The sequence below is a fragment of the Streptopelia decaocto genome (genome assembly GCF_964273445.1).
Source record: "Streptopelia decaocto genome assembly, chromosome: 1".
Lineage (NCBI taxonomy): Eukaryota > Metazoa > Chordata > Aves > Columbiformes > Columbidae > Streptopelia > Streptopelia decaocto.
Genome location: NC_138663.1, coordinates 195,856,194 through 195,869,528, shown reverse-complemented (window position 1 = coordinate 195,869,528; position 13,335 = coordinate 195,856,194). Strand labels below are relative to the sequence as shown.

The 13,335-nt window shown below is 40.3% G+C and overlaps 1 protein-coding gene across 3 annotated transcripts in view; it reads left to right on the top strand.

Moving 5' to 3' along the window:
• Window positions 1-540: 540 nt before the first annotated feature.
• Window positions 541-13,335, top strand: part of GRIA4 (glutamate ionotropic receptor AMPA type subunit 4) — a gene marked incomplete at its 3' end in the record, with an annotated part of 226,870 nt that continues 214,075 nt past the window's right edge. For all 3 annotated transcript variants that reach the window (XM_082066008.1, XM_082066009.1, XM_082066010.1), the window contains exons 1-2: window positions 541-654; window positions 1,838-1,996. In XM_082066008.1, coding sequence (XP_081922134.1) covers window positions 567-654; window positions 1,838-1,996 — 247 coding nt within the window. In that variant the 5' untranslated portion in view covers window positions 541-566. The remainder of the gene's footprint in view (window positions 655-1,837; window positions 1,997-13,335) is intronic.

Here is a 13,335-nt window from a genome sequence, read left to right as displayed (position 1 = left end):
GGTGGCTGCGACCGCCAGCCCTGCAGTGCGCGCCCCAAGCCGCGGGCGGCTCCGCGGGACGGCGCGGAGCGGCGCGGAACGGAACACGCGCGGCCCCTCCACGCCCGCGGCGGTGCGGGCGGCGGCGGCGGCAGCAGCGGGGGGGGCGCACGGCGCATGTCCGCTCGCGCCGCGCCGCCACTAGACGTTCCCCCCCGCCGCCAAACTCACCACCATCTTCTGCATGTGCAACATTTGCAGCCGGACAGAAACCGCTCCCCGGCGATGGAGACTGCGGGAAAAATCCGGCGCGGCGGGATGGCTTGCTGAAACGGCAGCGGCAAGCGGGAGAGAGGCAGAGTGCGAGCGGCAGGGAAGAGCAAACGAATACTAAAGCAAAAATAAAAAAAAAAAAAAAAAGAAAAGAGAAAAAGAAAAGAGGGAGCCCCTCTTTTTCTCCCCTTTCCCTATTTTTTTTTTTTTTTTTAATTCTTGATTTTATTTGTAGCCACATCGTCCTCAATGCCTCTCTGAGCAGCATCTAGCGAGCGAGCGGGAGAAGGCAAGACAGAGAGGCAAAAGAGAAGATGAGGATAATTTGCAGACAGCTTGTCTTGTTGTTTTCTGGCTTTTGGGGACTAGCAATGGGAGCTTTTCCTAGCAGCGTGCAAATAGGTAAGCGCTGCATTGGGCTGCGTGCGTGTGTCCAGGGGTTCAATCCTTTCCAAAGTGAGTTGGAAAGGAGGCTCTGAGGCAGTTTGCAGATTTCTCCTCCACCGCTCATCCCATTTCCCTGCCTTCACGAAAAATCCGCGTGTGTTTGTGCATGTATCCCTCCGTGTATGTGTATACATCTATATCCGTGTGTGTGTTCGCATGCGGTAGGGAGGATCCTTGCCTTCAGAAAAACTCGTTCCAGCTTCGGGGTGTGTAGGATCGGCAGGGGAGGAAGGGGCTCGGGGCTGATGCCCCTTGTCTGCTTCAGCCCCCTCTGGTACCCCCGCTTTGCCTGGCTCGCGGAGGGATGGCGAGCTGTGTGCACTGGAGGATGCGGTAGCCGGCAGGGGTGGGGGTAGAAGACAACGCTGCCCTTCTTTCCCTTCTCATAGTTGGAAAGTTTAGGATTTTGTAGGTCTCTCTGTGTATTCCTGTGCCCCTTCCTCACCCTTTCCCGTTGCTTCCTGCTTCCCTCCTTTTGGACGTGTTTCGGATGGGACACAGCTATCTGAATTCTTTCCAGCTCAGCTCCATCACTGCATCATTTCTCGTGGACTTGTAAAGATGTTGCTAATAAGGCTGAACTGCTCCCTGCCTGCACATGGCTGCAGAGGAGAAAAGTTCATTATATTCCTGTTCAGTGCAGATTATCCTACAAAGAGTTGGGTGGTTTTTTTGTGTGTGTGGGGTTTTTTTTTTTGGTTTTGTTTTGTTTTGTTTTTTTTTTTTTTTAATCCAGAAAGCATCGTTCCCCTTAATCAGCCCGCCACTTAATCTAAGAGGCTGTTGAGTAGCTAATTTACCAGTGTGTTCGGTATCAGGGAGATGGAGGCTAAACACTTCCAAAGGTCACTGTAATAATGACAAATCTGGGTATTTATGTATGAAAGGCTGGAAACTCAGAAGTCAGAAAAGAAGCATGAATGCATCAGGGAGGTTAAAATCGATTGAGGACAGCGATTTAAAGGCAGCGGTTGTGATTACGAATATGATTAGTTCCTTATCCATTAAAGTCGTAGGACTTGCCTTACTGTGTAGCTTTGGCAGAGAGTCGCTTGATGTTACAAGATAGTAAGTAGCTTGCAAATAATTCACCCTGATTCCTTTGCTTTTTGCCTTTTTTTTTTCTGTTTTTTTGTAGGTGGTCTCTTCATCAGGAACACAGATCAGGAATATACTGCTTTTCGATTAGCAATTTTTCTTCATAACACCAGCCCCAATGCATCTGAAGCACCTTTTAATTTGGTTCCTCATGTAGACAACATTGAAACAGCTAACAGCTTCGCTGTAACAAATGCCTGTAAGTAAACATGCATTGATCTGACCACCTTACGAGTAAATTGCAGTGGAAATAACAGGAAGCCACATCATTGTCTTGCATTGGAAATACATCACTAAGTCTGTCTTCAGTATAGATACCCTTTGCAGAAGAGCAAAAGGGGCAGCAATCCTTGTTGGTTTCTAACTGGAGCAAAATCCCCTCTCCTACCTTCTGCTGACTAACCTGATGTGACATTTACTTTAGTGTTATTACTGTAGTTTCTTGCTTCCCAGTTTCTACTGAAATGAATTTTGTTGTTGTAAAGAAAAATTATGAATATCTCAATCAGTCCATAAACCCCCCAGTTACTCTTGTTCGCCTTTGTGCATGATGTGCCTTGTGTGTATTTGAAAATATATGATAATGTTTGTGCTTACAAATACTTTTCTAATGGCTGGAAAGGAGATAGGGAAGCAGTGGTGTGCAGGATAATATATCTGAGTTGGTTGATGCTGCAGTTGATCTGGTGATGTCACTTGAGGCAGTCCTGCTCTTATATTCTAGGTTGTAAATGTCTCTTATCATCTCGCAATGCATACATCCTGTGGATATGTCTCTATGCATCCATACATTGGTGCCAGATCAAGTTAGTATCTGATCTACTTGATTTCACAGACCACCTCAACTGGAACAAATATTCTCTTCCTACTATATATTTTATACACACACACGCGCGCACACACACAGATGCACATACACCATGAGAGGAAAACAGAAAAAGAAATGTCCTTACCAAATGAGGAATGAGGTAATAGTTACTTTTTTTTTTTTTTTTTTTTAAGGCAGAGTATAATTAGCTAAACTTCCCACATTTAAATCACCTCAGGGTCTTTAGCCTTGGTTAAAATATGCTGGATACTGCTTAATCTCTGAAAGTGGCAAAGCATTATTTCTATTATTTATGTATGTCTGGCTTATAAGAAGGGATTCATGTTATTATGTAAGACAGTGGGATATAGTTTGGCAAAGCTCAAGACTGTAGTAGCATTACTACTTTGATGTCAGTGTTTCAGGATTCTGTAGGTTTTCCTTTGTGGCCTTTAAGTTTTCAAATCCCTCCTCTTCGTTCAAGAGTGAATTGCCTCTGGAAGTAGATGCCCTAAGCAACATTGCTGAGTGAGTTTAAAATAGAAACATACTGGAGAAGGTCTTACTGTTCATCCTGCCTTAAAATAAGTACTATGTTTCTCTCCACTTTCTCACAGCCATCTCTGTGGCACTTTTTAATATGTAAACATACAAAGCACTGTGCAGTTCTCGTATATAATTTATTGAATGATTGGTAAATTTATTAATACAATTCTTTGGTACTCCAGATTTTAGATGACCTTGCTACCTTATTTAACAGGAGAAGCTACTGAGCTGCCAAAATGGCTCCATTCATTTTATGCAGGAAAGATTGATGTCCCATTAGGTGTGAATTCTATATTAGGCAATCTATTAGCTGTGTTTAGCGTGAAAATCAATATCAAATTCCATAAGGAGTAAACATTTCAAATGGTGCTTGGAAACTGGAAGGAATCAGGTCTGTGCAGGTGTAGTTCATTGAGAAAATATTAGAATGCATATTAACTTTTTTAGGCACTGATTATATATTCCATGAAGAAAAATGACACAGTAGCTTTTTCAAACTTTCATTTTAGTGAAAGAGGGGACTAAAATTTTTGTACATTGAAATCACTGATTTTGGGTGAAGTCAATTACTTTAGATTCTGCCTATGCATCCAGTTCTACCAAATAATTTCCAAGGCTATTGTTACATTTTTGGATTAAGGGTCATTGTGTAGTATTTCCATTCAAACGTTAGTTAATTCATTCTGATTTGCATAAATTTAAAATTGCCTAAAATTGAACCACTTCTCTGTGTAAGACTAACACCATAGATTCAAAAAGGGTTTGCCCAAAACTTTCTTCAGTTAGGCTATTTGCAGCAGATTCTTGTCTCTGATTCCAACCACCTTAGGTTATGTTTACCTTGCGTTGTTTGAACTGAGGAAAACCTGTTCCCTTATATTTACTGTCATTTACAGAAATAGTGATTCATAGCCTGGTCCTTTTCTTTTTTTAACTGAACCCCATTTCAGTTACAAAGAGTTTAATGACTCAGAGATGATGAATCTTTACAGTATGAGGGGAAGCAGAGAAAGAGGGGCCAAGTAAATGTATATGTTCATGTGCATGTGTGCTCATATAATTCTGTACCTGTCTGTATTAAATACGTGCAATCCTATAGCCTTATTTAGGTCTGTATTTCCCACTTAAATCAACAAGCATTTTTGTGTTAGTCCAAGTTTGTATGTATTTCACATTTTGCAGTCTCGTGCCAATAATCCAACTGCTTATTCTATTTTAAAACATTTTAGTACTGAATAATATTTTTAAACAACAAATCTTCTCCTAATGAAATGCAGGCAAACTAACTGACAACTGAATTAACATATCACATGTCCCTTAAGCTAAATATGAGCAGAATCCTGCAAAAATCAATTGTCTGATAGCTGGAGGACACCGGCTTCCATGTGATTGAATTTGCTGGCTTGACAGAGGCATCTAAAGCGCAGATGTGTGAGATTTTCTAACCTAATTAAAGAACCCCCACCATCAGCTCTGAATTAAGTGATTTCATGGCAATATGAAATGATAACTCTTTGCTCAACGGCTGTGAAACAGTGGCTTTGGATCTAGCTGTTTGTGTAGAAATTACTCAGTGCACACGTCCCCAAATGTACAGTACAAAAGCCTTAGAGCTGCCGGACTGAAATGAATATTCATGTGAGTTCAAGCGTAAAGCTCTGAGACATGACCAGTTACCTCTATTTCTGTTTCCATTTGCTGCAGAGGTTACTTGTGAAGATTCAGGGCCTGGCCCCTTGCATGTGTTAGGTACAATAAACAGATTTTTTCAAAGGATTATGGGTGGCATATTAACAGGTAACTCACCGCAACGTTGGAAAAATTTGAATATTTTTTTCTTTTAATTAGATAAAAAACTTACAGCCAAATGTTAACCCAGGAGTCCTTTTGGAAAGGGAATAATTTTATATATTTGCTTTAATATCTATCTTCTAATGGTTATCTCACACATTTTTGCTTTCTTTAAATAGGCTCAGAACATTAGTATTTTGTTCTAAATCACGAATGCATATGAAGCAGGTTGCTTAAGCAGATAGATTCTGTTGTAAGTTTGCAAAATTGTTCTGATCTGTATCAGTTTGGAGGTAGTTCTATGTCTATCCCTTCCCACTTGCGTGTTTTATTTAAACTCTGTTCATTTCTTTTGCATTACATACATTATTCAGAGAATCTCTCTTACTGACAGAGAGAGCTGAAATTATTGCAAAACATGAATAGTACAAGATTCTTACTCATCAGAACACAATACACCAGAGCTGAAACATTTGACTATTGGCATAAATTGGTTTGCACATTATAAGCATGAAATTTTGCTAATGATTGGAAATCTACCTTCGGCTTGGTTTCAGATGTTGAAGGAATGCATTGATTTTTGGAGAGGATTGTATTATATTCTGTTTTAGCTGAATGGTAAATACTTTTCTCCACTCCATGCACCATCTATTTGACATTACTATATCTCAGCAATGCAGTCAACATTAAACCTGGTTGCATACTTCTGAGACATAGCTCTATAATTTTACAAAGAACTATTTGCCTTCCAGCACTTGTCTTGTGGTTGAGAATTTTTCTGTTGAAGTTTTAAAAATCCTTAATGTACAACCAGTCTTACAGTTCTTGTACAGGATTAGGCTAAATGGGGAAGAAAAGAGATCGATTCAAGTCTTTCATCCGTGTTTCATACTAGAAGTAAAGCTGTTTCCTTTGAGTCTAGTTGACTTTGTGTTTATTATGAGATGAATATATTCCTAATAAGTGCAATTTGGGGTAAATCAAGCACTCCTCTTGTTTAATCTTGTGCACAATTCAGTTCTTACCAACTTTTAATCCCAGTAGATACAAAACCCCAAAGATAAAACTTTGATTTTGTGCCACGTAAGAAGAAAAGCCCACTGGATTAAAAATTTTGGATGTTAAGAGAACTTTCCCCTTTTTCCAAGAGTTAGTCTCTTTGACTTTCATGCCCTCCAGACTAACATGGGCTTGATGACCTGAAACTGGAGAGCTTGGTTCTGCCTCACCAGTGTGAATGCAGTTTCTGGGTGAGATCCCTTGGGGTCGGAGGCAGTCCCTGAGAACTGGGGACAACCTCCCCCATCACCCTGCCCTCTTGGTGGGTCTGTCTCTGGCTTGTGCTTGCTACTGAGGGGGGGGAGGCGGTGTCATTTTGGAGTTAAATTTTCTGCCGAGACATCCCAAAAGCTGAGGAAATAGACTCGAATGTAGTATTGCCTTTATATTGTGTCTGTGTGTCATTTTACTTATGGCAGTTTCAGCTTTGATTTGCTAAGCTGCATCATAATGGGATTTTCATTAAATTTAGTTATTATTCTTCTTCATAATTACAACTCAATTTAGCAATAGGAGTGTAACCTTAGTTTAATAATCAGTGTCATTTAAAACCATAGTGTTCTTTATTTAGAAAGTGAGGTTTCATACTGCTGAATAGTGTTTTGCTATTAAGAGCGGTACAGTATTCCCAAGGATGCAGTTTGGAGTATATTGAGAGTTACCATAAAGGTGTACCATACAGTCAGGTTTGAACTGCAAAAGCAAATACTGTGCCAGTTGGCTAGAAAAATTGAACTGGATTTAATTGCACCCTTCTAAAATAGGATCGATTACAAAAACCCATTTTAGGTGAGTGTTTTGCTTTAATACATGGAGTTTATCCGAAGCTAGACTTCAATTGTTGAAAACTATTTTTCTTAAAATTTCTGTTCTTAGCACTTGCTGATGGAATCAAAGAATATACGTGTACTTGGGGTCATTTGCCATAAGAAGGATTCTGTGTATTTTTAAGATATAAGAAGGTCCATGTTCAGAGTTACACAGCTCTGAATGTGATCCTTCTCAAATAGCTGTACAGCAGAGAGAAAATCAACCATCAATAGCTCCAATCCATCAGAGTCTGGATTTAATTTTCAAGGTTATTGTTGGGAAAATAAACGATGAGCCTTTGCTGACATATAGTCAGATTTCTTCAGTGAAAATTCAGAACATGCATTTCCCTGGCATGAAATAAGACTTTTGTCCTAGCATGTTACTGGACTGTCTGAAACTGTGAACTCAAAAGGTTTATTATAGGCTACAGAAATAATTTCATCTTAATTTCAGAGGATTAATAACAAAGATTGTGTTCCTTCATTCCTCCTGCAGAAACCAATGCAGTGCAGTACTTCTTGTGTAGGACAAAGCACTTTAACAAGTAAATTAAATTGATTAAATTCAGCTTTATCATTGTAATCTAAGTTTGTATGCTAGTCAAAATAGCTCATGCATTTCATTTTTAGATCTTGATTGTTTTGAGACTTGCTTGTTCATGAGAGAGGAAGCCGTCTGCTTTGATTTCTTAACCATTTTAGATCCTGCTATGAATTGTGCAAATGCAGATTGTGAGAAGGTGAAGTTCTTTGGATTTAAATGTGTTGGAATAAACGATCTTTTCTCATAGTTCTTATTCCTTAATATATGACTGATTAAAAGGGGATGGAATTTGTGCTAGTGCAAAAGTGAGGAGCTCTATATGATTGCTCCAATGTAATTAAAAAGAAAAATTGACTTCCTCTCTGGCTTTCCATTCCTCTGGGTAGTTGGCTTGAGGCAACGATTTTGGCCTAGTACAACACAAAGTCTGCTCCTGCAACTTAGGTAGGCGTACCTATACTGAAGGTATGTGTTGGAACACAAAGTCAAACTAAGCAATTTATTCATGTGAAAATGAAGAATTGCTCTTCTGAATCTGGGAAAATAAAGTTACTCGAGAGTACCTGATCACATCATCTTGTTTGGAAATTTGGTATTGCTTTACTTTTAATTGTTTTCTTAGAAGTTTTGTTATCTTCCTCCATCAGGTTTGGGGTCTTACATATATATATATTTCTTTTTTATTTATTTATTTTTTTTTTTAAATTTAAAAATATTTGGCTTTTAGCAATGCTGGTGTAGATTCAGTTGTTTGTCAATGCAATTGTGGGTTGAGTACTGTTAAAAATCCTATATGAGCAATGTCTGTTTTCAGGCACCCAAGTTCAGACAGAGAGGCTGTCTTACATTTTGGCACTCAGGTATGTTCTAGTGTTTTCTAGAGTACTCAGCAGCACCTGCCTTCCCAGTGGGAACTGCCTACTATTGAGCAGTTGGGAAAATTTCTCCTTATCTGTGTGGTAACGTGGGCTGACTGTTTTGCTCAGTAGTGTTACTTCCTTGCGAGGACTCTATTTCTCCCCTGTTCTTTTTCCCTTGGTACTGATGAAGTGTCTGCCTGACTTGCTCAAATAATTGCAGCTGTTTGTTGGGTTTCTGGTTCCTTGTGGTAAGAAGATGGAACCAGAGTGTCACATGCCCATCACCTTAGTCGTGACAATGTGCTGTAAGGACCCAGCCCATCCTGGTTCTTCACCAGGTTCCTCAGAAGCTGATTATAGATGAGCCTTAGGTTGGACTCAAGAGAGAATACCCGGATACTTATTAACAAGCTACAGTTCTTGCTGGGTTTTGGGCAGCTATGCTAACATTAACAAATTTCAGTTCAAATATTGACCCTTTTCCTGCAGTTCTTTCCCCAGACAGAGCTGTCTGTGACTTAAATAGGGGCTCTACCTGAGCAGGAATCGCAGAGTGGAACCCATTGCAATGAAGGAATAGTAGGAATCAGCTTTTTTTGCAAGATGAACAGATTTTAATTCTTTCATCTCATAGCTTGGTTTTTGAAAAGTATTAAATTATTATTATTTTTTTTAATATATTATTAGAAATTGGATCCCTGGTACATAATTGCCTGTTTTAAAACAATATCATTTGGGCTACTGCTTTCTTGTTCCACAGGCTATTTTGATGTTGTGTTTATAGACAACCATTGCTCCTGAAAAATGCAGTCTTGTGCAGTACCTTTCTATATTCTGAAGTCGTGGACAACATGAGTGAGATTGCAGATTTTTTTTCTCTAAATACAAATAGAACACAAGAAAAACAATAAGCACTTAGACTTTTCACCAGCTCATTTATTAGGTTCTTTGCAGGGAAAGGCTTTAAAAACATTTTGCGGACCGATAATAAATTATATCAGCTTTTGACTATTTATAACAATTCCTCTATTTCTCATTTGCAGACCCTCTGTAGGGTGGATGCTGTGCCATTTCTGCATGAACGCTCTTCCAGTTGCTTTTATGGTGTATTTGCGTAGTATTCTCTAAAACCCCTAAAATTTGAACTTCATTTTTATTTATGCATCACCATTTCATACTATCAAGGTATGCCTAATGAATATCAGTCAAATCGGTGCTTTAGGAAAGTTCACAGGTAGTGAGAGTTAATTGCTGAAAAGATTGGGACTTTTATGCTTGCTTTACCTCAGTTTTCAAACCCATTTCTAAATGGATATGGAATTTACATTTTCCCATTGTGGTGCAAAAGCTGACGCATATGTTGATTTTAGAAATTAGTATACAAAACAATTAGGAATTATTGTACAAAATATTCTCATTTTGTTAATTTCTTTCACGGTCATGTGTTATGCTCAGTTTCCTTTTTTAAAGATTTCACTGATACCATGTGTCTTTTTTTTTTTTTCATTGTCAGGATCAGATCTGTATCCTCAGTGGGTAAAATGATTAGTGTAAAAAAACAAAAAGTAGCAAGACTTTACAGACTCACTGTCTCTGCAGAGTCATGTAGGACCTCAATGGTTTTCTCCAGGTTTTCTGTGTGGATCTGTCCTGGAGATGCTTGCTCATAAAGGCATCCAGCCTTGGTCATTTCCATCCGTTTAAACTGACAACAGCATTTAAGAATAGACTTTTCAAAACCACTGCAGCTGGGAGGGTAATTTCCTTTGAAAATCAATAGTCACATGCTCTTGACTAACTCAGGAGTTCTTCTTGCTTCTATTGCAAGTAGAGAGCACAAGCCAGGTAAGAAGCTGGCCCTTAGGGCTGTTTGCACACCCTGCTAGCACTGTCTTTCTATCTAGCTGTTTGCACGACTTCCAGTTGAGAGCTGGTCAGGGGGTTTTCTTTCTTGGATCCTTTTTTTTAAATTGTCATCCTTTTTCAGTGCTTCTCTTGGGTGGTAAAAGCAATGGGGTAATACTTTAAGTGATACATTACTATATAGATAAGAATTGGAGTTGCTGTCTGGAGGCATAAGCAACTGTCCAAGGACGTATTGGGAGGACATACATCTGCATCTGTTGCAGGATCACATATGTGCCATAAAAGTGTGCGGCTGGCAGGTCAGGAGTAGTGCCATATGGAAGTGATCCAAGTTACAAGTCTTTACAGATGATGCAGAAAAGATGTGAAAGTAGTCGGGGGGATGAAATATTGTCTGATAGCTACAAGCATCAGTGCTTCGAAGAATAAAAAGTGAAGAAGGTCACAAAAATAAATGGGAGAGTGGATAGCGTGTAATGGTGTTCACACATTATTGTGTTTTAAGGCTAGATGGGGCTATTTTGATCACCCAGTCTGACCAACAAGATGCTAGTCAGCCAGCCTCAGTTAATTTCTTTATCAAACCCATAATTCTTTTCTGGTTGGGTACCTACTTTTTCCATATAAGTCCAGTGTTGAATTAAAGACTGAAAGAATCACAGGTAAGTTGTCATGTCATCAGCACATCATTTGGACAATCTATTCACCGTCTCTATCTGTGTGGAATGCAGGATTCATACAGAACAGGCAAGCAGAAACAAAATTGCCTGCGGGGTTTGTTGTTGGTCTTTAATTCAGAGAGATACCATAATCAGCATGATTTGCATCCAGTGGGCACAGTTGTGCAGCTCCCAGAGCCCCCTGAGGTTTGTTCTGGCTGGTTGTCACTGTGTTTTGCCTGTGCAGAGGGACAGTGTGGGACACCCTTGGTAGCAAGGCTTATGTCATGGCAAGACATGTGAGGACTTGCTGGGGCCTTTTTCAGGTTCACTTCAAGACACACTTCCACTGGACACAAATGGTGGGTTTTTTTCTCTCTCTTATGAAAAAACATCTCCTAAGCCCACAGCAGGGAGTATGGCTCAAAGCAATAGTAATATAAGCTTGGGAAATATGTTCAAAGACCACTGAGTATGTTTTTGCTACCAAATGTGTACTAATCCCCGTTATTTGTATTCACAGACTTGTTTACCTACAAATAAAACTTAGTGGTCATGTATGTTACACATATTTCACTTTCTGTGAGCCACAGAGGATGTGAATCTATTACCACTTTCACCTGGAGGGTTTGGGCTGTTAGCTTAAGAGACCAAGAGTTATGAATTTAGCTTTGGAAGTCCCTGGTTTCATCTGCTTTGCGTGTCAGAGGAGATGGCAGCCCGAACACAAACATGATGATGAATGAGATTTAATGCACAAGAATATTTGCAGAAAGCAAAAGCCTGAATAAAGGAATACAAGAAGTGCTCCCATAGCTGTCTTTGATGATCTGTTGTGCTACTCTGAATAGCAAATGTATAAGGAAAGAGGAAAAAAGGGACAAACCTTTTACGTCCCTGTACCATAGATCATTCAAACAGGGGGAAATAGTAACATGAGACCACAGCAATTAATTATGGCATACTAATAGCTGTACTTGCAGCATCCTGTTTACTACCATGCCATCCATTAAATGGTTTGCTTAAATTATTTATAATACAGTATTAAAATCAGCTGGAAAATGGCAAGGTACTTTCAGATAACTAACTCAGAAAAATAACAGGCACAGGTAATACAGATGCGTGTGTGCAGTGTGTAACCGGCAAGGTTTGGCCAGGTGTTGTGTGCGATGATTTGGAGCCCAGGCAGGTGGTGGGTTCCCCTGCTTCTTTGTGGACATTTGGAGACTCAGAAGTGACAGGTTGCCTGGTGTAAGGAGTTGAACGAGTTCAAGATTTTGCACCTGAAGCTGCTGTTTGCCCTCCATTCAGCCTCAGCTGGGTGGGAGAAGGAGTTCAAGATACAGCAGGAGCTGTGTATTTATGAAACAGCATTGTTCAGTGTTGGGGAAGGACGTTTCTGATGGGGAAGGAGGGACTGACTGGCAGCACTGCTCGCTGCATGGGGAATTCTCTGCTTCTGAAGATAGAGCAGGGAGGTGTGGCTGGTGCTTGCGAATTCCACATTCTAGCTGGTGTGACCTGACCTGACTCTGAAAAACTTTAAGGTGGACGTGTGGTTGTGCTAAGCTGAAAACTTAGTACAGATGGGGAAGTAATGACTGGCCCATGCTTCCGGTGGAGTACAGTAGGAGTTAATAGACATGGAAGAGCATAAGACTAAGAAATACTGCTCAAGGAGACAGAGAGAAAATTCTGTTCTCTTCAATCTGCCATCCTCCTCTCCCTCCCTGCTGTTTACTGTGAAGTGCCTGGGGTTTTCACAGTGACATGGGAACAGTCTACCAGAAGCACCACCAGTGGGACCAGTGGGCACGGTGCTTCCTGAGCTCCGCACCTCTGGAGAAGTGCAGCTGTGCTGGAGGCAGCAGCCAGTGTTCCAGGGGCTGAGTCACTTGTGCCCCTCCTGCCCCACTCCTGGGGACAGGCTACTGTGGCTTCTGGGTTTGACACATGGTCTTAGCTCTGTTATGTATTGATTACAAATAACCATCAGCTTAACCGCTGCAGGGAAAGGAAAAGAAGGGACAGAGCATAGAACATTTGTTTCTTGGTTACGAACAGAAAAGAGATTACCTCCTTATACAACCTCAGATAAACTGTGCCTGTTTCTGTATCTGTCTTACTCCCCCCAACCTGCCTTAAACTCCATTGTGGTCAATACTTTAATATTTATGGGAGTGAAAGGAAGGAGGGAGTGGTGGTGTTGTAGCACAAAAGACAGTTTATACAGATGAATCGGATTGCTTTCCTCCATTCTTCTCTGGTTCTCTGACAGATGTTGAAGGACTCCTGTATTTTTATTTCCAGATGAAAGCCCCAGAAAGCCCATCATTCAGTTGCTATTTATGATGGGAATCTTCTGCACTTCAGTACAACTGGCATACACCAGAGCTTCATACCTTCATACCACATTTTCATTGTCAGCCTTTCACATACCATGCTAAATGGGAGAGTAGCAGAAAATCCTTTGAGCAATTACAGTAATAGGATAATAATAATTATTGCAGTTCCTTGCACTTACATAGTGTCTGTGAGATTAAAATGAGATCCAGCATAACATTACCCCTGTGAAAAGGTATGGATATCCCTT